At 45.9% G+C, this 27,557-nt stretch overlaps 1 protein-coding gene across 1 annotated transcript in view; it reads left to right on the forward strand.

Moving 5' to 3' along the window:
• Nucleotides 1–17,034, forward strand: part of INO80C (INO80 complex subunit C) — a 25,672-nt gene extending 8,638 nt beyond the window's left edge. The window contains exons 2-5 of the mRNA XM_039238955.1: nucleotides 8,646–8,756; nucleotides 9,785–9,896; nucleotides 10,792–10,859; nucleotides 16,667–17,034. Coding sequence (XP_039094886.1) covers nucleotides 8,646–8,756; nucleotides 9,785–9,896; nucleotides 10,792–10,859; nucleotides 16,667–16,798 — 423 coding nt within the window. The 3' untranslated portion in view covers nucleotides 16,799–17,034. The remainder of the gene's footprint in view (nucleotides 1–8,645; nucleotides 8,757–9,784; nucleotides 9,897–10,791; nucleotides 10,860–16,666) is intronic.
• The last annotated feature ends 10,523 nt before the right edge of the window (nucleotides 17,035–27,557 follow it).

Consider the following 27,557-nt stretch of genomic DNA (forward strand, 5'->3'; position numbering starts at 1 on the left):
ATCACTTATTCTCCTTTCTGCCTCTTCAAGCCGTGCATTGGAGGCCTCTAATTTATTATGTATCTCATTTATCGCATTTTTTAATTCTTCATGCCTATTTTTATTTTCCATTCTGTCTGTAGCCATAGTTTCTTTGATGTCCCCTATGTTTTTTTCAAGCCCAGCTATTAATTTTACATTATTCTAAAATCTTGTTCAGTGATGCTGCTGATATCTGTTTTGAGCAGTTCATTAGCTGTCATTTCTTCTTGGAGTTTCTTTGGAGGAGAGCTCTTTCATTTCGTCATTTTAGTTAGCTTTCCGGCTCTTGTTGGTTTTAAAGACCTGTTATGTGCTCTGTATCTATGAGCACTGCTACATCCAAGAAGACTCTTTGACTGTCCAGGGCCTATCCTTTCAGAGAGTGTTTTTTTTGAATGGTATCTCTTGGTCTTCCTTGCTGGGACCTTGGTTATTTTATATTCCTATTCGTAGTGATATTTGGGACTCTCCACCTTGTGTACTATGGCTTGTTTCTTGAGGTAGCCGTTTGAAGGCTTTCTCAGTGGAATCTGCGTCCTTTCTCTCCCAATCTCTTGGGTGTGGTACAGTTTCCTATGACTTCAGATCTTTTCCGTGTGATGCCTGGGCGCCAGTGCAGGTACGGAGCTCCCTACTTCTCTGCCATCTTGCCCCTCCTCCCACAATTTGTGTTTTCTACGTGGAGATAGTTTTTCATCATTGTCATTGATGTATGACATTATGGACCCTGCTTTCACTTAGCGTTATTTCATGAGTCTCTCCTGTGTTGACAGGATTCTCAAGGGATTGGGTGCTCTTATTTAATTGACTTTATTGAATAGTTAGCTTGCTTTTCACCCTTGTACTATTTTCAGTAACCCTACCACAACACTACAGTTGTAGATTAGACTCAGCTGTTTGATTCTGGAATACTGTTAGATGGATGCAACTGAGGATTTGAGTTTTCAGTGATAAGACAAAGGGCATTTGTCTCCCTTCTTTGTGACCATGTTATCCTTAAGTCTGGGTCAGTTATGCAGGCTGCCCTCTGGAGAGATGTAGCTGTTTATTGGGTGAGCGGAAGCCTTACTGACTGCAGGCCTGTTCTGCCTTGATACAGCCAGGGGCTCCTCCCTGGACTTAGGTCAGCTCTTCTTGAGCTGCACAGAGTGGCAGCCCTGAGTGCTACGCATTACTTTTTTCCTCTTGTTCATGTCTCAGGGATGGGATGGTTCATCTCGTAAAGTCTCTCGGCATTAATGTGCTTTGGTAATGTGGAAACTGTACATCATTTAAAATGTTATTTGACTGCATTCCAGACTCACAGAATTGATCCTCCCTTTCACTGCTGGCCGCTCCCTCTGATCGCGTCACTAATAGGCACCAGGCTCTGGGCATGGCTGAAGCCCTGGGGAGGGAAGAATGAGGGCGCAGTCTTGTTGGGGGTGGGGTGAGGGAGGAAAGAACTGCAGAACACCCGGTTGTGGGCCCAGAGTGGGGGAGTTCTTTTGGAGGCTGGTGTGAGAGGGAGGAGAGCCGACAGTTTGCCAGGCAGGAGGCAGCTCTGGAACGATGTGGCTTCGGTCTCATTGGGATGACCTTTCTCTGCATCTTCCTCAGTCTGGCTCCTCACTGGCCCTGCTGACAAAGGAAGGACAGAGGATGGAGGGACCAAATGAGCAGGTGGGGTCCGCTTTGAAAATCAGGGCCCAAGCACACCATCTCTGTTCCCTTGTTGCCTCTTCTCTGTGGTGCCGCCCGGAAGGGCGATGCAGCCTTCTGGCTGTCTCACCCAGCCTTCCCCCTCCTCTCAGCAGATGCACCTGTCCCCTGGCAGAGCCCCCAGACCTTCCCACCCGCACACGCTTGCTGAGGTACCTGCTTTTCCAGTGGCCTCCCTGATCTCAGCGAGGCCTCTCTGCCCGCCAGCGTTCCCCGCCTCTCCCTGGGGCCTGGGAATGGCCTACATCAAAAAGTGCTCCGTATTCCTTGCCAGGGTTTCACTGTGCATGCAGCACCTGATTCCACTGGGGATCAGGAAAGAGGCATGCAGGGAAAGGGAGAGATGCAGCCTTTCTGCAGTGCCTGCAGGGGAGCAGAGCCTAAGGCTCTGGCTTGAGGCCCGTGGCTGCCAGCTGGGCGTGTTCTGTGGACAGTTCTGTAATCACTGTCCGGGGCCTTGGGGCCTGCTTCCCCATGTCCCTCTGGGATCTCTCTGGGCTGCTTTAGCAGCTCTGTTTGTTTATTCTCTCCCAGGTGGAGACATTACGTAAGTAGTCATTTTCTCTATGAAAAACCCCGACAGTATGCTTTTTGTTGTGATGCTCCCTGCATGGTTCTCGGGGCTGTTTTCCTGTCTCTCGTGCACTTTAGGCCATCGTGTAGGCCCAGTCTCCTGAAAGTCCGTGACCATCAGCCTGCTCCTCATGGAGGAGTCCTGTGGCCACCCTGGTTCCAGGCTTCCTTGGGAAAAGGATCCCTTTGCTTCTTCTGACAGCAGCAGGTTTTCTTAGACCTGCTCATGTCATGTGCCTTCCAGCCAGTGAGCTGTGCTTCCTCCTTTGCCCCTGAACCACAGCCTCTTGAAAGAGCAGGTGACTGTCACTCTTCCTGACCTGTGTGCCAGCTATAGCTTCCTCTCAAGGTCCGTGGAGTCCCCGGCTCATTTGCTGTCATGTTAGCAGCTGGCTGTACCCCAGGGGAGAGGTCTGTCTTAGCCACTGTATTTTTTAAAATTTTATTTATTTATTATTATTGTTTATTCATTTATTTTGAGAGGAGAGAGAGAGAACTCGAGCAAGTGCAAGAGGGGGGAGGGCAGAGGAAGAGGGAGAGAGAGAATTCCAAGCAGTCTCTGAGCTGTCAGTGCAGAGTCCAGTGCAGAGTTTGAACTCACGAACTGTGAGATCCTGACCTAAGCTGAAATCAAGAGTCGGACACTTAACCGACTGAGCCACCCTGGTGCCCCTGCATTTTTTTTCTTTTCTTTTCTTTTTTTTTTCTTTTTATGGCTCTAAACATTTCAGTGTGGATGTCCTAAAACCAAAGGCATTCTCCAGCATAACAACAGTATAGCCGTCAGATTTAGGGCATTCACACTGAAGCAACACTGACACCGAATACATAGACCATATGCTTGTCTTTGATCTGGTCCAGGGTCAAGTCTAGGATCGCACACTGTGTTTAGTTGTCATAGGTTTTTAGCTTCCTTTTATGTAGAGTAGGTCTTCAGTCTTATCTTTGACGACCTGACACTTTTGAACTGTACTGGTCACTTATTTTATAGAATGTTCCTCAGTTTGGGCTTGTCTGATATTTCCTCATGATTAGATACGGCTAATACATTTTTGGCAGGAGTGATGTGGTCCCCTTCGCAGTGCATCACATCCTGGCACATGATGGCCACATGTTCTGTTACAGTGTTAGCTTGGAGCACGTAGTAAGATGGTGTCTGCCAGGTCTCTGTGTTAAGGTATCCTGTGGGGAAATACTTCAAGACTAGCTTTATTCATTCATCCATAAACTTGTTTATTTGTCAACTGCTTTATTGAGTTAGAATCCACATACCATAAAACTCACCCTCTTAAAGTGTACTCGTCAGTGGTTTATAGGATAGTCACTGAGCTGTGCTACCATTGCCACTGTCTAATTTTAGAATATTTTCATGACCCCGAAAAGAAACCCTGTACCTCTTAGCAGTCTCTCCCCATTCCCGTTTTCTCTCAGCCACCGACCACCTCTGATCTTTGACTCCTGTAGTCACCTCACGTAAATGGAATCCAACAATATGCTTACAGTCTAACAATATCTGTGTGTGCTTCTTTCAGTTACCAAAATATTTTCAAGGCTTATCCGTGGTGTAGGATATATCAGTACTTCATTCCGTTCTGTGGCTGAATAACACTCTGTTGATGGACATGTAGGTTGTTTGCACTTCTTGGCTATTGTGAAAAATGCTTCACATGTGAACATACACATGTTTTTGCGCACTTATTTTTTTTTAATTTCTCTTGCGTATACACGTAGTGGTTGAATTCCTGGGTCACAGGATAATTCTGTTCAATATTTTGAGGAAATACCAAACCATTTTTCAAAGTGGCCATACCCTTTTACATTCTCACAAGCAGTGTATGAGGATTACACTGTCTCCACATCCACCAACACGTTATTATGTGTCTTGATTGTGGCCATCCCATATGTTGCCATATGGGTGTAAAGTGGTATCCCATTGTGGTTTTGATTTACATTTCCCTAATCACTAATGATGGTGAGCAGTTTTTATGCTGTCCATTTGTAGGTCTTCAAAGAAATGTTAATTGAAATCCTTGGCCCATTTAAAACTGCAGTTGTCTTTTTGTTGTTGAGTGATAACAATTCTTTATATATTCTGGATCAGTGTTCTTTATTTTGTTGCTCAAAGTGTCCTTAGCTAGTGGGAACCTATTCAAATTGGCTTCTTTGTCCTTTAATATACCCCCATCATTTTTGAGTGCTGTTATGGACTGAATTGTGTCTCTTTAAGATTTTTTCTTTTGAGACAGACAAAGACAGCACAAGTGGGGGAGGGATAGAGAGAGGAGGAGAATCTCAGGTAGGCTCTGTACTGTCAGTGCAGAGCCCAATGTGGGGATTGATCTCACAACTGTGAGATCATGACCTTACCTGAAATCAAGTCAGATGCTTGACTGAGCCACTCAGGTGCCCCTCCCTTCAAGATTTATAGGGAGTCCTAACACCCAGCACACTTAGAATATAACTGTACTTGGAGATAGAGATATCACGGAGGTAACTAAGGTTACATGAAGTCATAAAGGTGTAGCCCTAATCCCATATGACCATTGTCCTTATGCAAGACACCTATGGGAGCCCTAATCCCATATGACCACTATCCTTATGTAAGGAGACACCAAGGAGGGGAATGTACCAGGAAAGGCCATGTGAGGACACAGCAAGAAGATAGCCATCTACAAGCCAAGGAGCACAGCCTCAGGAGAACCCTGCAGGCATCTTGCCCTGGACTTGTTTCCAGAACTGTGAGGAAATAAATTTCTGTTGTTTAACCCACCCAGTCTGTGGCATTTTGTTATGGCAGCCCTAGCAAACCTCCTCCTCTCCCTCCTCCCCCTCCCCCTCCCCCTCCTCTGAAATTTTAGCATGGTTCAGAAGGTCAAAACTCTACACAAAGCTTCCCTCCCCTGTCCTTTCCACCCGGTTCCATGCCCCATAGGTAAGCCAGCCCTGTCGTTTCTGAGTCATCCTTCCTGTGTTTCTTTGTTTGGCCACTGCACGCCCCAGAGAGGATTCCTTGCAACAAACTCCTGAGCACGTCCATCTTAAGATGCGGAGCCTGTGCTCTGGTGTTCCTTAACTCTAGTCAGCCAGGTAACCAGTCAGTGGTTATTTGGAACCTACTCTGTGCCAGGCACCAGGTTAGATGCAGGGGACGGAACACTGACATACAGTGAAGCAGGTGTGTCCCTGCTCTGTGCCCTCTCACTCTCGGAGTCTCTTCTCCCATCTGCCCTCCTCTCTCGGTCTCTTCTTCTTCTGGTCTGTTGTTCCCTGCTCATAAAGCTGCTGTTTTTTTCATTGACTTAGACATACACAAACTATCCATCATTTATCTAATTTATAATAGATATTATTAGTCTTACAAATCGTCAACACAACACTTTGTAATGGTCTATTCAAAGTAACACTGATTATGATTAAATGTGATGAGAAAATAAAATTTCCCTCATCAAATTGGGTCTCCCAGGTTACATGTACCTGGCAGAAATGGCGTGACCATGAAGGAAAAAGTAGAAGGGCAATAAAAGTTATGTAAAAAATGCTAAATCTAATCTTGTTACAAAATTAAAACTGACATGAAGTAATCCTGATGAAAATAATCTTAGTAAAGCATAAATAAGCACGGGAAAATTGGAAACTGTTTGTGCCATATAGAAAATGACTCAATGATTTTGTACCAGAAAATACAAAATACAGGAAGGAGGGGGAGTGAAAGCTGAGGCTGGAAAGAAGGCCAGGATGTGTTTCTAATCTCAAGGTCAGTGGTGCCCACTGGCCTGCTGTAAATAGAGGAGTCACATTGGCCTTGCATTTAAGAATGTGTCACTGTGCTGGAGAGAAGGGAGCGGGCAAGGTGTGCACCACAGAGCCCATCCTCTGAGGCCGAGAGGTGAGGATGGTGCAGGTGAGGGCTGAGAGGAGGGAAGGACTTGAGAAGAGGGAGAGAGAGAGAGAGAGAGAGAGAGAGAAGAGAAAGCACATTCATGGCTAAAGATGGTGGGAAAAGGTTGAGAAGTTGGAGGCCTCTTAGCTCCTACAGAGTTGACACTGGGCTGGGTTTTGGAATAGAGAACAGTTAGGAAATATCGTGAAGGGGGAGTGAGTAGAGGGGCATGCCCGACAAAAGAGGTGATGTGGACAGAGGAGGAGCACAGGCTCATGTGCAGAGACCCTGGCAGAGAGTGTAGGATGGTTTCAGAGGAGAAAGAGCAAGTGGCCCCGAGGCCCCCATGTGGATGTCCCTGCGGGGCTGGGGGCAGTGGTGATGTAATTTACACACACACAACCAGCACTCTCCTACACTGCTGCCAGGAGTGTAAAAGAGGGCAGCCATTTAGGAAAATGAGTTGGCAGTTTCTTCCTAATGTTAAACACCCACTTACCCTATTACCCAACCATTCTGCTGCTAGATATTTACCCAAGAGAAGTGAAAACACAGGTCCACACAAAGGTTCATACAGAATGTTCACAGCAGCATTATTTATAATAGCCAAAGACTCCAGCTGCCCCAAATGTTCATCAGCAGAGAGTGGATAAACAAATCGTGGTGGTGCTCCTCTGCCGAGTGCACGCAAATACAGGGAAACAGACGACTGACCTTGGCAACAATACCACAGTTGCCAACTAAAAGAGCCAACACAAGATTGCCTGCTGTCAGATTCCATTCATGGCAGATTCCACCTGAGGGTGGAAGGTATTGACTAGGAAGGGGTCTGAGGGAACTTTCTGGGTGATGGAAATGTTCTGTATCTCAACAGGGGCATGGATTAAACAAGTGTAAATATTTGCAAAACTCTTGAAACCTACACTTCAAATCTGTGAATTTCATTGTATGTAAATTATATTTCAATTTAAAAAAGTTATTGTGGTTTGGAAATCACATTAAAAATCAGAAATGATTTCTTAGTTTGGCTTGTTTTTTTTCTAGGTGATGGTTAACTTAAAAGGTGTCTTGGTGGGGGCGCCTGGGTGACTCAGTTGGTTAAGTGTCGGACTCTTGGTTTCAGTTCAGGTCATGAACTCATGGTTCAGGAGTTCGAGCCCTGCATCACTGTCCGCTGTCAGCACAGAGCTGATAGCTCTCTTTCTCTCTCACACAAATAAGTAAGCATTAAAAAATAAAATTAGATGACATGTTTTTTGTTTTAAAGCATTTAGCCTGCTTGTCAGGATGCTCTGGCTGCAGCCAGCTGAGCTGCGGATGTCCAGCCTCCTCTCCCTCTGTTTTCCTTCCTCAGGATGCCTATATCCTGCTGCTCCCCTTAAGCATTAAGGGCGGTAGCATAGGTTCTCTAGCTGACGACACCCCTACAAGGGCTGGCGCAGTTTTGTCTCAATGTTTTGAGACACAGTTTGACAAGATCAGCAGGTTTGCATCCAGAGCCAATCACTGTGTGGACTTGAAGCCATATCCCTGAGCCTCTATTTTCCCTTCTGGAAACTGGGGATAAGAGTTGTCAGAGTTAAGTGAGCCAGCTCAGGTAGTACATCCATCTCTAATGCTTGCCACATGGGGGAACCGGGAAGTGTGGCAGCTGAGGTCCTGGCTGTCTCCTGTGGGCTGTCTCTCTGCACAACAGGGGTCACTCCCAGTGTGGCAGGCCCTTCTCTGCTACTGGCTACCTGCAAGGGCTCTGGGGCACGTCTTCCTTCACATGTCCAATGGTATTGAGGAGCCTGAAATTAAGTCCTCCATTAGAAACAACCTCAGGCTGCACATAGTCCCAATTCCAGGAAAAGCCTCAGCTGAAGCCACCCTCAAAGCGCCCTTGGATCTGCCAATCAAAAGAAATGTGTAACATTCCTGTAGTCTTGGAGACGAGTCAGGGCTGGGAACTGCAGGTAGTTACTTTGTACAAACTTGCCAATCAATCACTGCTTGCAGGAGCCCCACATAGATGCTCTCTGAGCCCACCTCATAATTGGTCATTTTAAAAGACTCTCAAAGGTCATGATTGGGTCCCGCCAAAAGTAACGAACGCCTCACAGATACTGAATGGTCAAAACTGTTACTATGCTGTTACTATGGGTATTGTACAATTATGATTGGTGCTTATGTAACGATGCAAAACATACAACATGTGCATGGTAACACCCCTGCCCTTCCCCCATAAAAACCCTGCTTGCCACTGTTCGGGGCTTCACTTTGCTGCCGCTGTGCCGGTAGACAGGTGAGCCCCCTGCTCAAGCTTGTAATAAAGACCCTTCTGTACTTGCATCGGTGCCGGCTCGTTGGAGGTCTCTGGGGACTTGCGATTCGGGCATAACCGTATCATCTCGTGTATTGTTGGGAGCCGAGTTAGGGAACTCACCTCAAAGAAGCTGACCTCAAACTATCCTTATTGTGTTTTAAGGGTATCAGCATGGAAGCCATGGGTGAGAATAAAATGGTGCCCTCTGATTATAGCACAGGACCTATGGACAAAGCTGCCAAGCCATTGCCATTTAAGGATCCAAACTTTGTGGTAAGCATCTAAAGTATTTTATACACACAAAACCCAAACAGCCATACCTCAGCCTCTATTCCTGAGGGGCCTGTGGCCTGGGTGACACTGGCGTCCCCTTCCATCAGTCTAAGTTGCCACTTTCTCAGCCATGGGCTGTTAGGAGATGGGCGGGGGCAGGAGGAGGGCCCTTCCTCTTCCATTGATCTTCCAGTATGCCAGTTCCCAGGGATTTTGGTGTCTTTTGTGGAACTGGTTAAAGAGGATGGATCATGTCCATGATTCTTCACCATCCCTTTTCATTGGTTTTATGTAAGTTTTAGATGAGGCTTAAAATAATTAACTGAAAGAAAAGTGTTCCTCATTAGTTTAAGTAAATCTAACCTTATGTTGCTCTAAAGTAGAGATAGGCTACTCTTCCTTTCATTCCTGCAGGATTAATAATTACAGAGACTCATACTATGTCATTAGAAGTTTTTCATTAATTAGTTTTGACTGCAGTATTATCAGTACCTGCAACCAATTTTGGTATTTTTTTCCATTTTACTTTGTCATTTTTATAGAAGAAAAAAGAAATTTCCAGAAGGCTTGCCGTGTCATGATTGAGGCTTACTTGGGTTTTCCAGGATTTCCAGTAATTTGTGAGGCAGTGACCTGCCCTCAGAAGGGAGTTTAGAGATGTAGTCATGAGTTTAAATCTAATTTTGTAATACATTTATTTTAAAGTAATGGGAAATTCATGAGTGAATTCTGTAAAGTAAGTCCCAACAAAGGATGTGAGTTTCTATGAGTATGTTTAAAAAAAAAACAAAAAATACCTTTATTTCTGTTCTATCACCAACTATCTCACGAGTTTTGATAATCCACAAGTTGTGTTTTTGTAAGTAAGATTAAAGTGTACAGTGTCATACTTAAAAAAACAGCCCTTAGGGGTACAAGCGGGCAGAGAGAATGAGGGCTATGTTACAGTTATGAATGAGCATGATTCAGATGCTGAAATGGCACCTCCGCTGAATTTTGTCTCTTCTGGTCCATGTCTTTAATTCAAGCACTCTGGCCATGGTGGCGCCGTAGCTGGCAAGAAGAACAGAACCTGGAAGAACCTGAAACAAATCCTCGCTTCGGAAAGGGCATTGCCATGGCAACTGAACGATCCTAACTGTGAGCTGTCTGGAGCCTTTCATGTGTTTATAATGTTCAGACTAGGAACTTCTAACAAACGTACAGGATTTGCCTGTGTCTGCATTAACATAGGAAACTACTTTTAGCCTAGGAATTCTGTACTTGCCTCAGTACAGGGAGATAACGTACCTGTTTCCTCATAATTGTATCTGTGTTGAACCTGTTTGTATCATCATGGATGTGTGGTTTTGGGCGTCACCATTAACATTTCCGTCTGGAGGAATAGGTCCTGATATGGTCATACTAGTGTTTCTGTTAGGCATACTTCTTACTCAAGAGTCTCTCCTTCAAATCTGTTTTCCAAGGTTGCAAAAGATTTAGGAGAGTTTCTAACAACCAGCTGAGAGGCTAACTGTTTTGCATTCCAGGCCGTTGTTTTTCAGAGTAAATGCTTTATGCTGCAGTATTTTTCAGTCTGTGTACAGCACTGTTATAAGTTCTGTTCAACTTCATTGGAAAGTAGAGGTCAAAGCTCCATCCATGTCCTGTCCCATGGCACATCTTTCACAGGGGTGACTCAGATGGGTGACAAGTAAACTAGTCAGCAGTCTGGGTGTGGACATTCTGGTGTCTGGGTGCGCAGACCCAATTAGGGGTTGTTCAGCATCGCCCTCAGCCCATGGAGCCAGTAACAGTGAGAGTGGCTTGTGGGCAGATGAGCTTTCCGGTGGCTCCCCGGGGACAGGGCAGGGCTATATCCAGAGCCTGCACTTGGTCTGTGATGTACGTAATGCATTATCCCCCCGGAGAGTTCTGGGAGCACTTGATCACAGAATATTCATTTCAGAAATATCCAACAGCATTTTAGGAGGGAAAAGGAAAGGGATCTGAATATTTTAAAGCCAGCTTAGTTACCTTCTTTTTTTCCCCCTAGACTTCAGTATTGACGCTCCTCCATCCTTCAAACCAGCTAAGAAGTATTCTGATGTTTCAGGTCTTCTTGTGAGTATGATTACGTCTCTGTCTCCTAGCACTGAGTTGAAGAGGAGACTTCACAGTACTATTTAGACAGTGTTGATATGGACCGCCCCTGACCCTGCCTAGAGCCTGCATTCTTTGAATAGGTAATGGCTTTGTGCTGAAGCACTCACAGGCCTGTCTCACAGTGGCTGCAGCCTGGGCCATCCGTGTGGCAGGCTGGAGGGAAAATGGCTCCAGAAGGAGGGAGACACGAGTTCCACTTCCCCTTCCATTTTTTTTTTTTACTGCTGAGATTTAAAAAATTTCTCACATTTGGGGCACCTGGGTAGCTGTCGGTTGGGCGTCCGGCTTCGGCTCAGGTCAGGATCTCGCTGTTTGTGGGTTCGAGCCCCGCGTTGGGCTCTGTGCTGACGGCCAGCTCAGAGTCTGGAGTCTGTTTTGGATTCTGTGTCTCCCTCTCTCTCTGACCCTACCCTGCTCACGCTGTCTCTCTTTCAGAAATAAAATTAAAAAAAAAAAAAAATTAAAAAAAAATTTCTTACATCTTAGAAATGATTGTACTTTAAAAAACGTATTTAAACTTCTCCAAAGACTAAAGATGCATTATGGTAAAGACAGTGATTTTCAAGCTTATTTGTAAGCATTGGAAGCATGATTTTATGCATCGCTTTTTCAAGTGAAATCTTTGACAGAATCCCCGGGAGCCCACCGACCCAGCATGGCACCCTGTGCATCTGGTCCTCTGTCCTCCCCACTCTGTGTGTGACCCCTAAAGTGCTTCTGGGAAACACAGTTCCAACACCTGCAACATTGTTGGACAAGCAAGACTCAGGCAACTTGCTGAACTGAGGAACCTCACAGAACTTCATCTCCTTCCTTTCTGAGTGTAAATGCCATGTGCAGCTTTCAGCCCTGCTTCCTCGTCCTTTTCACTGCTATTAACGTTTGGAAGATGGGCCTTTTCTCATAACTGTAGAAACAGTGAGGCACTTGACTTTTTATAACTCATACACATCATTCAAATGTTTTACATTTTTATAAAAATGTAGGACTCCAAACATCTATAACAAACTGACTGAACTAATCTACATTTTACAGTGGGGAAGATTTGAGATTTTTTTTTTCTTTTTCTGTTTCTTTTTTTTTTAATTTTTTTTACAAATAGTTTATTGATTACAAATAGTTTATAGATTTGAGATTTTCTTATATTTTTGAAAATAATGTTAATTATACTCTCTGAGTCAGTTGTGTATTGTAGCTTTTCCTCCAGAAAGCACACACTCCTTAGTGCACTACAACTTTCTACCATAGACCCTTTAACAGTGATCTCAAAAAATAATAGGGAGAGTAGAAGTGTCAGAACACTGTGTGTGTGTGTGCGCGTGCGCATGTGTGCACGCGTGTTTGTGTGTGCATGCATCTGTGTGCTGGATTCTTTTGCCATCCATTCAGGGTTCATATTTCCGCCCCTTTTTAAAAAATGGTTATTTTTGAGAGAGACAGACAGAGCACGAGCCGGGGAGGGTCAGAGAGAGAGGGAGACACAGAATCTGAAGCAGGCTCCCGGCTCTGAGCTGTCAGCACAGAGCCTGACGTGGGGCTCGAATCCACAAACTGTGAGATCATGACCTGATGCGAAGTCAGATGCTAAACCGACTGAGCCCCTCAGGTGCCCCTACATATGCCCTTCTAATCTTGGAGGGGAGTTCAACTTTTGAGCAATGTTGTAGTCCTACGCTGATTTGTCTCCTCACTGAAAATAGTTGCCTCATATATTTGACCCTTTTTTTAATAGTTGTTCATAGCAGGAGAACTAGTCTGGCAGCAATTACTCAGTTATGTCCCAAATGGACATTTCTCTTTGGAGAAGCCAGCGTTTATGGGCAGGTAGCTTTTCCTTACCACTAGGCAGCTCATGGTCTAGTGCACTGGTTTACACACATGAGGAGGCATGAGAATCATTTTGAGAAGCATTGTTTCAGGTCCCTTTGTGCCATAGGCAAGGACTTGTCATGTCATACCTAACCTAAGACTTCTTGCCCCATCGTAGGTAAGAGTTAAGAAAATTTTGAATATACAAAAAACTCTACCAAATCATTTAAAGACAATCCCATAGAAGGGCTAGCTAAAAGGATATGAATACAATTACAAAGCAGAAATGCAGATGACCAGTAAGTAGATATTCAGTCTCACTGATAATAAGGAAAAACAGTCCTCAGTAGGAAAGAGCGGCACCTGGGTGGCTCAGTCAGGTAAGTGTCCAACTCTTAGTTTCAGCTGAGGTCATGATCTCATGGTTTTGTGCGTTTAAGCCCTGCGTTGGGCTCTGTGCTGACAGTAAGGGGCCTGCTTGGGATTCTGTCTCTCCCTCTCTCTCTCACGCTGTCTCTGTCTCTCTCAAAATAAATAAATAAGCTTTAAAAAAAAAAAAAAAGACCCATTAGTAAGGAAGAAATGAAGACACTGGGTTATAAATGTCATCAACATAGAGAAATGGATATCCTCCCACATGGCCCTTTTGAGAGGGGAGTACGTTGCCCTGGGTTCTTTGTGTTTTTTAAAAATTTTTTAATGTTTTATTTATTTTTGAGAGAGAGATAGAGATAGCATGAGCAGGGGAGGTTCAGAGAGAGGGTGAGACACAGAATCCGAAGCAGGCTCCAGGCTCTGAGCTGTTAGCACAGAGACCAACACGGGGCTTGAACCCATGAACCGTGGGATCATGACGCGAGCTGTAGTCGGACACTTAACCGACTGAGCCACCCAGGCACCCTTGGTCTGGGTTCTTTGGAAGCCATTTGGCAGTCAGTACCTATGGAGGCAGAAAAGCAATAGCCTGTGACCTAGCAGTCTGCCTTCCAGGCAGCTCCTAGAGTAGCAGTGTGTACAAGGAGCTTCGTACAGACGTGTTTATGAGAAAATGTGATTGTGAGAAAAACTCTGGAAACAAAATCAAGGTCAGTCAACCTGGGTTTGGGATTGGGGATGTTTTCATACTGTCCTGTGAGGCTGACGTATATGTAATAACATGGATAAACTTCCAAGCTGTATCATTTACTGAGGGTACAAAATGGTATAATCAGCATGGTACCACTTATACAAAATCCAATACACATTTATAAAAAAAAATACTGAGTAATTTCTCTGGTGTGTTTGTATATGTGTGTAAGGGTGTATACAAACAAGGTCTGGAAGGGTGCCCATTTACAGCGGTTTTCTTGGGGAAAGGCAAGGGTTTTTGGATGGTAGGTGGTTGGAAAAGGAGACTTTAGTCTTACTGATAATGTTCTCTTCCTTCACTTTCCTTTCCTTTTCCCTTCCCTTCCCTCTGAATATGTCCATTTGTTGCCTGCATAAATTAAAGTTACACAATTAAGAATGAAGCCCAGCTCCTGTTTACACTGCCGCACCTGTTCCTGGCCAGCCAGATGACAGTCCGCTGGGCATGGGCAGGAAGGGAGGCGTGCAGGGTCACACCTGTGTTTCGCACTTCTAACAAAGCCATGGGAAGTACAGTGGTTCTGGATGAGACAGGGGAGCAGTGAACACTGCCTGTCACCTTGCAGCCCGGGGGGGGGGGGGCAGGGCGGGGGCAGCCTTTGTTTTATTCAGGCTCCAGGCATGGAATCAGAGGAGGGCAGACTGGAGGAGGGCAGTGTTTCACTTGTTCAGCTCTGGGGTGTCACTTGGCCTCCTCCCTTCTGCTCAGAATACTGGGTCCGGTCCGGTTTGTGCAAGCTTTCATTGGTAACCTTGCTGTCAGTGCCAGAGTATCTGTATTCTGCATTACTTATTCAGCAGCCTTCTTGGCACCAAGGTCTGAACCTGGGCGGGCCGGCTCAGCACAGTGTGGTGGTAGGAGGGAGGCAGCCACAGAAGTGGAGCCACGCCGGAGCTGGTTCATATATGGAGGCCAAATGCTCAAAGCCAGATGCGCAGGCCTGCACCCCTGCTTGGAACTGCGGCAGAGTCTCCCCTGCCAGTCAGCTCGTCCGACCGCTGCATGGCCAGGAGCCCTCAAAAGGGGACTTGTTGCTTCTTCATTATTAAGCCTTCCTTGGTATTACTGTCTTTAAAGGAAATATGGTACAGAAATGCAAGATCTAGATTAAGCCAAAGGATCCAAGTTTTATTTTATGGAGAGCTTTAATGAATCTTTAGGAATAATCTCATTTTCCTGACACACGGATGTAAATACTTGGGGAGATCCCTGTGGCAGAATTGAGGACTTTGTAGTGTGTGACTGACTTCCTTTCAGCTATCTGCTGCTTCAGCCTCCCCTTCTCCCTTAAATGACAGCACTACTGCCCGTCTGGGCGGGGCGGGGGGTGGCGCACAGAGCTGATCAGCACTGAGCAGACGGTCCACACGTGAGTAACTGGATGTTACCTGTCTAGACTTTAATGGCATCTTTTATAATTTTTCAAGGAGTTCCAAATGAGTCACCCTCATGTTTTCTATTTCAAAATCAGAAGCCACGTGACTTGAGGTAATACAGCAAGCGAACTTATTTTCTCCACTTTGCACGTGGGGGAAACACACTAAAAGAGAATTTTGATATGTCATTGGGAAGTGAGTTCTGTTTTCTGTGATCATCCTGATCATTCATTTGTTCGTTCATTCATTCAGTCATCACTCGTTGTGCAAACACCACCTGAAGGCCCACTGTGCACTCTGTGTTGCACTAGCAGAGATGCGGTGATAAAGGACAGGGTTCCTGCCTCATGGCCTCTCTGTGTAGACCTTAGTCAAGGAGTTATGCACATAAAAAGCATGAGAGCAAGAGACAGATGTGGGGAGAGTGGGGGAGCAGATAAGACTTCCCTGATGAGATGACTGGGGGCCGAGTCCTGAACGATGAGCAGGTGATTAGGGAGTAGAGTGGCCTGGGTGGGGGCCTCTCCTCAGGACAGGCTGAATGGAGCATGAATGCAGGGAGGGCCTGAGAGCCAGAGCAGTTGGAACCAGAGTGCGGATGTGTGGCTGAGGAAGAGGCTTGGGAAGGAGTAGGGCCCAGGAGGGCTTGTGGGGTCTGAGGAGCCATGCTGAGGACAGAGAGGAGCTACTGAGGTTTCACGCTGAGGAACGACATGATCAGAAGCGCAAGATGTGAAGATGGCCCTGGTTGCAGTTGTAGGGCGGTGGCCCCTTCCAGCCGGAGAGTGGGTGTGGGTGGCCTTCCAGCACAGCGCTAGAGCTCAGGGAGCTGCGGGAGGGTGTGGAGGAGCAGGAGCAGGGTGCACTTGGGGCAGGCAGGGTGTAACAGGGAGGGGCGAGTGTACACGGCAAGCATCTGTTCCCTGCCTTGGGAGATGGAGCCAGAACATCTGTTTGAAGCTGGCGTGAGAGAGGAGAGAGTGAGAGGGAGGGAGAGAGAATCCTAAGCAGGGTCCACGCTGTCAGCACAGAGCCCGATGCAGGACTCAATCTCACAAACCATGAGATCATGACATGAGCCCAAATCAAGAGTCAGACACTTAACCGACTGACCCACCCAGTTGCCCCAAAGCAGTAGGGGTTTGAAGGCAGAGACCAGGGAGCGATGATCATCATGAATTCCGCTTTGGACCTGTTGCTTCTACCCTTGTGGCACCAACCAGAAGAGTCCTAGTGTCTGACGTGGTCCCTCCTCTTCCCTCCGTCCATACCCTGAAATATTTCTCAAGTCTGGGAAGATTAACCAGTCTTTGCCAAAGTAAGCAGTTTAGTGTTCATGGTGACAGAGGAAGGCAAAATGAAGATACTTCACTTTAAATTGAAAAAACTTTAAACTTGAACTTAAAATTTCAGCACTAACAATTTTCTGCCTTTCCCCCTTTCCCACCCAGGCCAACTATACTGACCCCCAGAGCAAGCTGCGCTTCAGCACTATTGAAGAGTTTTCCTACATCCGGAGGCTGCCGTCTGATGTCGTCACTGGCTACCTGGCCCTGCGGAAGGCCACGAGCATCGTTCCTTGAGCCTTGACAAAGCCTTGAGGAGACGAGGTGGAAAGCTGTTCCAAAGGCAAACTCTGGACTCATGATTTTGTTTCGTGGAAACAAACTCATTCTGCTTGTCAATCTGGAAATGTCAGTGCTGTGCCTTGGAAAGAATGTTTGGCTTTAATTTAAGGTGTTTTTTTTTCCTTTTTCTGTTTTCCCTCCAAGTGGGACGTTTCCTCTTGAATTAAATTATACTTTAGTTATTGCCTCAAGTCAAGTTGTTTGACAAGAAAATATCAAATTGGGCTCTTAACTTAACCCATGTACATCCCTGAATTTTGCTTCAACGTTGTCAACTCTCTTATAACACATCTAAAGACTCTATAGTGAATCCTGACAACAAAGCTGGGTTATTCCTGGTGACTCCCACTTGAGAGCAGATTAGTCTTTCTTTTTGATTGGAATGCATGGAAGAGGTCCAGAATTGGGACTGGAGAAGACAGAGCTGAGTAATCGCCCTGGTGCACTGGGCCAGCCTCTTCCCAGCCTCCAGAGCTGAGATCCATGTCTGTTACTTAGGCCGCCCAGTCTGTGGCATTTTATTATTGTCGCCTTAGCTGGTGAAAGCACCAGCCTGGGCCCCATTTCTGGAGTGTGGGGTGTGAACACTGACACCTCCTGCAAGTGGGGCCCCAGTACCGGCTGCTGCCCCTCTGACCGAAGCCTGTTCTGGAGCAGCAGGGTTTGCTTCCCCTTCCTATGAAAAGTGGAAGCACTCCTGGGCCCCTCCAAGCACAGTCCTGTGTCTCTAGGGATGACAGTGGAGTTACACCCTGGGGCTTCTGGGCGTGAGCTGCCTCTGCTTTGGGGGATTAGGAGGCCAGGTGTCTTTTCTTCCTGAGGGAATGCCCCTCCCGCACGCCTCCCCTGGCTTACAGAAAAGCAAAACAAAGCTGGGAGAACAGCCTGCCGGGCAGGTGGAGCCTGCCCAAAACCTGGCTTCCTTTCTTCCGGGTACAACAGCCCCTGCGTCATCCAGCACCTTCCCAGTGACGGGCAGGAGGGCGGCTGTGTGGCTCTCCTCTCCCACGGAGGGGGCCTAAAGGAGGGCCAGGACAGGTGGGAACCTTTCCTAAGCCCAAGAGCACTGAACATCTGAGCCTCTGGGGCTGAGGGTCCTCAGGCCTGAGACCCACTGCTGAAACTGAAGTTCTCTGAGACCGGAGGCTGCTTCTTGGGCTCCCACTCTCCCTCCGGCACCTGCTGCCAGCATCAGCCTCGGAAAACCCCCAGTTTCCCTTTTGGTGGAAATAAGGAGTAAGTGAGCCAAGGACCCTTCCTGTTTCACTTCCACCTTCTATTATACAATGAAAGCTTGGGGCAGGTCCACCTCTTTTCCACAAAGGCCCCCAACTGGACATTTTAACCATTTTAGAAATGGAAGTTCTAATCATCTCTAACACATTGCTGGGCACTACTTCAGTCCTAACTGTTCAGGCTCTCCTGGTCCGGGGTCACATCCAGCATGGGGGCCCATAGACCATTGTTCTGCAGGCCTTTCAGGGCTTTTGGGGTGTGTGTGCGCTGTGAACTCTGTCAGAGTCACCTGGGACCCATTAAAATGCAGAGTCCTGGGCCACACCCTGGACTTCAAACCCAAGCAGGGGGTGGGACCTTAGGCATCTGCATCTGACTCTGGGTGAATGTGACATGCAGAAGTGTGACAGCTGCCTCCTTCCACAGGCAGACGGAAGCACGTGTGCCGTACACCTGGCTCCCTCCTTTCCTGTTTCCCTGCCAGGCTTTCCCTGCTGGCCTTTGCACAGAGGGCGGAGTCCCAAAGGTCAGGTCGTTTCTCTCACCCCAAGCAACAGGGGTCCAAGCTGAGCCAAACTAAGCTTCAAGCTGTGGACACTTCCAACAAGGAGTCTGGGCAGGTAGTTTTGTGCTGTCCTGCTGTCCACTCCTGGCCCAGAGGCTCCCAGCCCCCGCTGCACATTAGTTTCACCTCTGTTGCAGGGGATGGTGGGGAGAGGTATGAAAATACTCAGGGATTCTGATTCAGCTGGTCTGAGCTGGGGCCTGGCTGCAATAATTTCAATTCCCCCGATGAAACAAATGTGCAGCCATATCGAGAACACTTGCTCTAACTACAAAGTGAATATTTCACATGGGGTGTTTTCTAATCCACAGATCAGCTGCCTCTGCATTACAGGGCCATGGGCAGTTTGGAAGTTTGTGTGTGCGTGTGTTTAGGATTCCTTTCCATGCAGCATCCCAGCACTGGAGTTCTTCCTTCTTCCCTCTTTACTCCTCATGTTCAGTCAGTCCCCATATCCCTCTTTGCTCACACTGATCCTTCCTCTTCTCTCTGGTTCTGTTCATACCCAACTTCAGGAATACATCACCTCCTGCCTGGACATTTTCAGTGTCCTCCCAACTCTATTTCCAATGGTCTAATCCCTACTCATCTGCTTTCCCCTCTGCCAGCAGAGGGCCCTTCCTCAACTTCCAATGAGAACTTGACATTGCCCATGATGGTATGTCTGATTTGTCTCAGATACCTTGTTAATACTGGCATTGGCCTCTAATGTCCAAAGGACACACTCAGCCCCTCAAAAAAAAAAAAAAAAAAAAAAGAACAAAAACAAAACATCTGAGAAATCAGATTGTTTCATAAGACCAAATTGAGGTCCAATCTGCTCAGAGTAGAATTTGACTCTTTCCCAATATCTGTCTGATAACTTGTCTTCACTTTAAGAAGAGAACAATCTATTATTACACATAGATTAGAACCTCTTGTAATGCTGGACAAATAATCTCTAGGGCCCATGTGGACAAGAGGGACCTATTTTGCCCCCTTCTCTGAAGTTAAAGCATGCATCCATTTGGATTTTGAATTTTGTTTTATAATTGGGCCAAAAGTGTTTTCAGTGGGAAATCTCTCATTTCTGAATCCATGGTCACTGGAAAGAGACATCAGACTCTTGATCCTGCTTTCAGTGACCTGTAACTGAGTTGGGAGTGCCTAACTTAGTAAAAAATAAAGGGTAAGGAAAGAAACAGATGGAGTAGGGAGTAAAGAACCTAACCAAATAGGACAGAACAAACAGGGCAGGAACACTGCAAAGAGATTGAGGATGATATCCTCTTCCAAATGCATGAAATGGTAAGTGTTATTTAAAATACTGTCCTATCTGATAGGAATGTGTAGGCCTTATTTAGATACTGATTCAAAGAAAAAGACTTAAAACATTTTTGAGATAACTGGAAATTTGATAGTTGATGTTATTTAGGAACTCTTATGAGTACTGTTCGTTGTGACAGTAATGGTCTTGTAATGTTAAAAGAAAGCATTTGTATCTTTTAGAGACACAAATACTGAAATATTTATGGATGGAATGATATGATCTCTGGGATTGGCTGCAGGACAGTATGGGAGAGAGGAAGTGGATGGGAGTAGTGCTGGCACAGGACTGGCCAGGAGTCAGTAATTGTTGAAGCTGAGTGATCGGTACACAGAGGTTCATTATACTACTCTGCTTTCATATGTTTAAATTTCTCTATAATAAAATGCTTTTTTTTTTTAAATGATGTTTTTAAAACTAAAAATTAAAATAAAGCTTTACCTAACATTGGCGGTCTGCATTGGCTTGGCATGGCTTGTGGCCATTGGAAGTTTGAGAACTGTTGCCTAAGTGGTATGAAGTCCCAAACAGAGGGACTACCCAATTCCTAAAGCATTCCATAGAGCATACGCTGGAAGAGCAGCCCCTGAGGTGGGCATGGGAGTGGAGGGGCTGAAGACACAGCTTCAAGTTTCTCCTAGTGTGTAAATAATTTGTACTACAGCGGGTTTGGGATGCATTAGAACGACTGACTGTGGTTTGAGAAAATACCTGTTGATCTACTTCCCAGTAGAATCAGCAATATTTATACATGTACACAGACAAAGAAATTAGATCATCAAAGAACTAAGCACATAGACAGCTATGGTTCAAGGAACTCCTTTCACTGAATTTCAATTGCACCTATATTTTTGTGCCTGTATTAAAGAACTGCATTGAAAGTGGTCAAGAGACACAAAAATCACTACTGGATCTGATCTAGAAATATCTCCTTGGGGCCCCTCCACTGCCCTGCAGAGTGAACTTCCTGGTTAGGCCCCCACACACACAGCCTGATAGCCTGGGTTTGAGTCTCATTTCTATAACTGACTAACTCTCTGGTTTTGGGCAAATTACTAACTTACTCCCAAATTATCAGTGTTCTAATCTGTAAAATGAGCATCACAATAGTATTTACCCCACATGACTGCCAGGCTTGAATGAGAAAATGGCAGAAGAGCAGTTAACTCAGCTTCTGGCCCACATGCCCGGCATGTGTGAATTGGGATCATTCACTTCCCTCCCAGCTCTGTTTTAGAAAGGGGGATCTTTTCCCAACTCACGGATGTACTCCTTCTGTCTGATTATGTTTTCTCTTTCCTTTGGCTCCTTATACTCTTAGGTCCATATTTGCCCACTTCTAGTAACTGAACATCATATGATAGACATTTCCGTGTCCTCATCTTCCTGCTGGCTCTATCAACTGTTTCCTTGTCTTCTTCATTACTTCTCTTGGTCATTTATTCCATCTTCTATTCTGTATATTTTTACAAGCTGGCTCAATTTTTTTTTATGGCGCAAGAGGATGAGTAAATAGCTAGCTAAGTCAATAAGTTGCCATCTGTGACTGAGGCCAGGGGAAGAGAAGAGTCATGGGGGTGGACAGTAGAGGACTCTGATGAATGAGCTCTGTCCGAGTAACAGGGAAAGAAGGGGCCAAGAGAAAGTACCCACTGGGGCTCTTCAGAATACGTACTGCTTTCCGCCTCCTTTGGTATTCACCATGTGTGCTACCATAGTCTCTCTGTACTAATAAAGGACCATAGAATCCTTAAACACAGGAAAGGGGCAAGTTGTCTACTTGTTTTGGTGGCAGGGTGGGGTGTAAAATGGGACAGCTTTCTTCCCAGGACAAACACAGAACCCCTGGATTCAGCCAGGTTTTCTTCTATGACTCAGTGGCCTCTGTCCACTGGTGCTTCGGTCTCAGCTGCAGACAAAGCCTTTCCTGGGAAGAGGTAGTGTTTTCCTGGCCAACAGGATGCTGACTGCTGACAGGCGCACCGTGTGTACCAAACACACCACTCTCTTCCCCTCGGGGTCAGAAAGATGAGTCACCTCCACCAGCCCAGGGGGCTCAGAGCCTTGACCCTTTCCAGTGTGGATGCAGAAGGCCAGGGCCTGGGGCTTTGTGATACAGAATACTGCAAGGGCTTTTTTTTTCAGAGATCCAACCAAGGCCTTGGTGACTGATATCTCCCCTAATAACAACTGTGGAGGAAACTGCTAACTAGAGATAAAGATGGCAGTTTCTGGTCTTTTCAAAGAAAAAGTCCCTTTAGAGACAACATCAGACCTTGAAAATGAGGTGTCCCCAAAATACACATTAGTGCTTTTCCCTCAAACTCCTTGCTTGCTCGTCTGGAAAGTTCTGCAAAGAAACAATAACCTAAGTATCTGTGCCATTCGTTACCATTTTTCCTCAAATTTGATGCTGCTGTCTCTTTGCTTCTGGCGTGGCAGGGGGCCAAGAGCTTTGGCTCAGCCTCAGAGGCAAACGTGGTCACAGAAGCACAAGAGAAAGGCAAGACAGAACACAAGACAGGAATGGAATGCACACATGGGGACTCGTGGGTGCACGGATGGGCCTGGGACAGCAAAGTCAAGCCCTGGTAGTAGCACGGCCTGGGCCAGGGCCCTTCTCAGAAAGCGACCAAACAGTGTGGACGCTCTCCCTCAGACAGCTGATTTCCTAGGCCTATAGTAAGGCTCATCTTTAACTGCAAGAAGCCTTTTATTTATTTTCCTTCTTTATCTATTTTCTCTCACAGAAAAAACCCACAGTATACAAAAAGTCTGATCTAGATATGAAAACCACAAATGGTATATTGCTAAGTGAATTAAAAAATTAACAAAATCATAGGTGAACCCCTTTGTAGTAACCAAAAACATCAATAAGAAAGGATGTGAAATAAATCATGCCAAGGAGTGAACAGTCTCCTTTGGAGAAGGGAGTGGATTTGGGGTAGGAGTTATGAAGGGGAACTTAGACTTTCTAACTCTGAAATTCTGGAATTTTGGGTAAAAGCACATAGTAATGTTAAAAGAGTAAACAAATCAATTTAGGAACTCCAGGTTGGGAGTACGTGCTTTCTAGTGGAACTCAGGCTCGTCCCTCGGGTGGGACCCTCCTTCCCAGGCTTCCTCAGTCCCTCAGGAGCCCCCACCCAGGAGGACACAAGACCCTCTCCATCCTACTCTATATCAGGGTGCACTAACTCCTGATTGCACAATGACTGCACCTAATGGAATATAGAGCACACCCTACTCCCTGCTTTTTTCATTCAATGTCCACAGCGGTCCTGCAAGGCAGGTACAGCAGAAAATCCACCTCACACATGAGGAACCTTAAGTTCAAGGGGCAAAACCACACAGCTCCTAGGAGGTGGGGAGGGCAGTGAGCCAGGCCCCCTCCACCCACACAGTGTTCCTTTCAGTCCCTGCCTCCTCTGGCAGGAGACGGTTGGTGTGGAGCCACCTGAGAACAGCAAGAAGGAGCACGGGGACCCCGCCTGGATGTAACATGAAAACACCATGTAAGTGTACATTCTCATGTAATTAATGTTCTGAGATGGTTAATTTTATGTGCAACCTGGGTAGGCCACAGTATCCAGGTATTCAGTCAAACACTAGTCTAGATTTGCTTTGAGGGGTTTTTTAGATGACATTAATATTTAAACCAGTAGACTTTGAATAAAGTATATTATTATTCATAACATGGGTGGGCCTCATCCAATCAGTTGAAAGCCATAAGAGAAAAAAGACTGAGGACCACCCAAGAGGAGAGAATTCTGCCTCCAGGCTGCCTTTGGACTCAGTATCAGCTCTACCCTGGATCTCTAGCCTGTTGGCCTGCCATTTGAATTGCAGACTTGCCAGCCCCATAATCATGTGAGTCAATTCCTTAAAATAAATCTTTCTCTCCATATATACACACATCCTACTGGCTCTGTTTCTAGGGAGCCCTGACCAATGCACTTTCCATAAAGGGTAGACACATTTCATTTAAACTAGCTTTTGTTGGTATTACCACATCTAGGAGTGAGGCTTGCCCGTCTTACATGCTTTATAAACATTTGAGTGAAAGACAACAGCTAGACTAAAAATGCTCACTGGCTTTGTCAGATGTGATTTTTATTTAAACTTTTATTTTGTTCCCTTATGAGTTATTGATTAAATTAGTGGAGGGAGGGTGGGAGCAATGAGTGGTAAGAGGTCTTCTATTTCAGACTGTGACCCATCATCATTCCAGAAACTATAGTTTTTGTTTTGTCTTTTAAATCAGAGTAAATGGGGACCAGCAGGGCCATAAGAAAAGCTCTAAGTGCCTCTCCCTCCCTCCCCAGGAGCCCTGGACCTTTCTCTGTGCAGGCCCCTTCTGTAAGGAGGGGTCCAATCCTATTCTGTCCACACACTGACCCCCCACTCCCACCCCCACAGGCAGATACTCTCTTGCTAGCAGAGACATGATGCTGAAGCCAGCATTAACTCAAGTTAGGTGTTCTGCCCAGCAGTATTTGCATTTTACAAGACCTGGGAGAAGAACCCAAAGAAACACCTTCCAATAGGGCAGTTTCACTGCTCCCACTTTAACCAGGAAGGAAACTGAGGCACAGGGATGTTGGACAGTGTGCCCAAGGCTGCACAGGTGCATAGTCCAAGCGTGTCCTGAGGTGGCTGGGAAGGAGAACGGTGTCTGGGAGGATGTGCCTGGCTTCTCTGGGAACCCCATTCACCAGGCCTCGCCACTTGGGAGAGCAGATGCTGATGAAGGACTGAGACTTTGCATCTGGCTCACAGGGCCATACCCTGGATATAGAGGAGGGTTTCTTCCTTCCCAGTTACACTCTTGGCCTAATGTCTCCGTTCAGATCAGTTGTGTTGAACACGATGTTCATTTCCCACAACATGGCAAATTCATTCCCTATCTCCTATCACTTGTAGAGCTCTCTTATCCCTCAGCACTTAGCCTAGTAGTTAGCTCCTCCAGAAAGCTTTGCCCTCTCTTCCCTGCCCCCAAATTCCCCAAAATCCCAAGTGCACAGGCTCCATGTTTGTTGCCTGGTACAGTCACCAGGCTGAGATCCTCAAAGGCAGGGTGCCTGACACTGAGCAGTGTTGGGCCCACAGGAAAGCCAGTGAAAGTGAGTAAACCAGGGACTATTTACTTCTCACAGGGGAAATGACGAGAAGTTACTAGTACTCTTGTCTGATACATAATGGGCATTTCATATTTATAGAATAGTTCTTAAGAGTGCTTGGAGTAAATCCACATTGACCTAAGTTCTGCTGTGGGGATATGAGGCAGTATTACCGTCATTCCTGGGGAAAATGTCAATGGCCATAAAGAAATATTTTTATAGTTCATGAGATATTTTTTTGATATTTGAGAATGTTTTTAATTTTAAGTTTTCCTCCCATAAACTTTCTAAAACCATTGGCATTCTTTTTGCCTCTCTAGAATCTAGTAATTGGCATAAAACTCAGCCCCAGATTATGTACTATAAAGTATTTTAAACTTGAAATACAATGTGACATGATTCCAGGGGCCTGCCAATTATTTAAGATAAATCAGATCCATCTGGTCTCAAAATTTCTGGGCAATTCAACAAATTAAAAATCACTCAGTTTAGACTTGTTTGTTTTCATTCACTCATATATTCATCTGGTGAATGGAAGCCTCCTGTCGCAGGAGGGTTAGTGAGGTGGTCAAGGAGATAAGACATTGATAAGAAGGTTAGAAGTGCACTGATTGGTGGCTAGGAAGTACACAGACCAACCTAAAAGCACAGATTAGGCTTTTGACAGTTGTAACTTTCAAGGAAAACTAGGGAAAAAGCAAACAATAATGTAACTAGTGGGGCCCAGCAGGGATGGGATAGGCTGGATCTTAAGCAGGAGGTAGAAAAGGAAAGGGGATAAGTTAAGTGTGGAATTTTCTTTGAATAATAAATAGCCATTTCATGTAGGCAGTAAAAATAAATCTGTAGTAGTTTTGAAGAATAAAGGGACAAGCCACAAATGGAATGGACAGCAGCTGGTCCCAAGGCCAAGCTGGAGGAAAGGCAGCCTGTGGCTTGGAGCATGACTCAGGCAGGCGGGATGTGGCTCGGGCAGCCTGCAGCTGCGATAAGGAAGACAGGATGGGGCACTGCAGAGGACATCCTGGTGCAGACTGGGGACTTTCCATGCAGGAGCATATGTGGAGACCCAAAGCCGGAGAGAATTCTGGCCTGCCAGGCAGAGTCCTTGCGTGTGAGCAAAGAGGGGAGTGGAAATGCTAACCCTGCACCACCACAGCACAGGGGACACTGGGAAGGAAGTATGGCTGATGTCCAAGGCCTTGTACAGACGGCTAGCTTCTACCTTCCAGAGCCCTGCCTTCTATAAGCTGCGCTGACTCCTTTTCAGGGTAGCCTGGGCGCTCCATGGTCTGTAGCTCCCAACCCATGGACTCAAACCTCAGGCACATTTCTCCTACCAGACTGGTTTCTGGCATATCTGTGTGATGCTTGTGCTTTGATTTACTTAGGGTGCTCCTTTAAGTGGGCTCACATTTTAAACATAGCCTCTGCCTGCTAAGCAAATATCCACATTCATAAATGACTCCCATCTGAATCACCAAACACTCTCATCCTCCAAAGCCCCCTACCCCAACCACTGGGCTTTCTTGCAGCATAGTCAAAACCCTTCCTGGGCATCCAGGTGGGACCAGGCATAGACACCAGCTTCCACCTTGGAAGCAATCTTGTCACTCAGTAGAGTTAAATCACCAGGGCTTCCTGGGAGACACCGGTCCCTGCCTCATCAGGTGTCTCCACTTCTTAATCCTGTCATGGAGTCTGGAGCTCAGGCCCCTCTCCCTCTCCTATACAGCCTATAAACCTCTCCTATACACCCATGGGGATGGGAGTTCTGGCCTTGTCTTCAGGGAGCTCCCTGCTTCCCCAGTGAGGCAACATCATCATATCAACATCCATGGTGCTATCACCATGACAACGCGGTATGTCATGGTGATAGCACATGCTCTTGATAAGACATGATGAGAATAGTAGTACTTCACCTCTGTGGTCTTCCTTCTAAAATCTAATAAGCTCAGTCCAGTTATGAGAAAAACCTCTAACAAATCTCAGTTGAATGATGTTCTACAAAACAACTTACCAGCACTACTCAAAAGGGTCAAGGTCATCAAAAACAAGGAAAGTCTGAGGAATCATCACAGCAGAGAGGGGGCCTAAGAAAACAGGATGACTAAATGTAGCATGGTATCCTAAGTGGGATCCTGAAAGAGAAAAAGGATGTTAAGCAAAACTAAGGAAATCTGAAGAAGGCATGGGCTTTAATTAATAATAATGTATCAACATTGGTTCATTAATTCTAGGAAATATACCATATTAACATAAGAAATTAATTCAAGGAAACTGTGTGTGGGGTTATGTAGCGACTCTTTATATTTGCAACTTTTGTAAATCTGAAACTGTTCTAGAATATAAGTTTATTTAAAAAATAAAGGTTTTTATAAATGTCATCCTAAAACTCCCAAAGGGACAGCAGCTGCTAGGCCACATATTGGGGAAGACAATTTTATGCACAGATCCTCAATGCTGCCTTTCAAACTACAAGCATGA

The sequence above is a fragment of the Hyaena hyaena genome, unplaced genomic scaffold, assembly GCF_003009895.1.
Source record: "Hyaena hyaena isolate Hyena2069 unplaced genomic scaffold, ASM300989v1 scaffold_150, whole genome shotgun sequence".
NCBI classification, from domain to species: domain Eukaryota; kingdom Metazoa; phylum Chordata; class Mammalia; order Carnivora; family Hyaenidae; genus Hyaena; species Hyaena hyaena.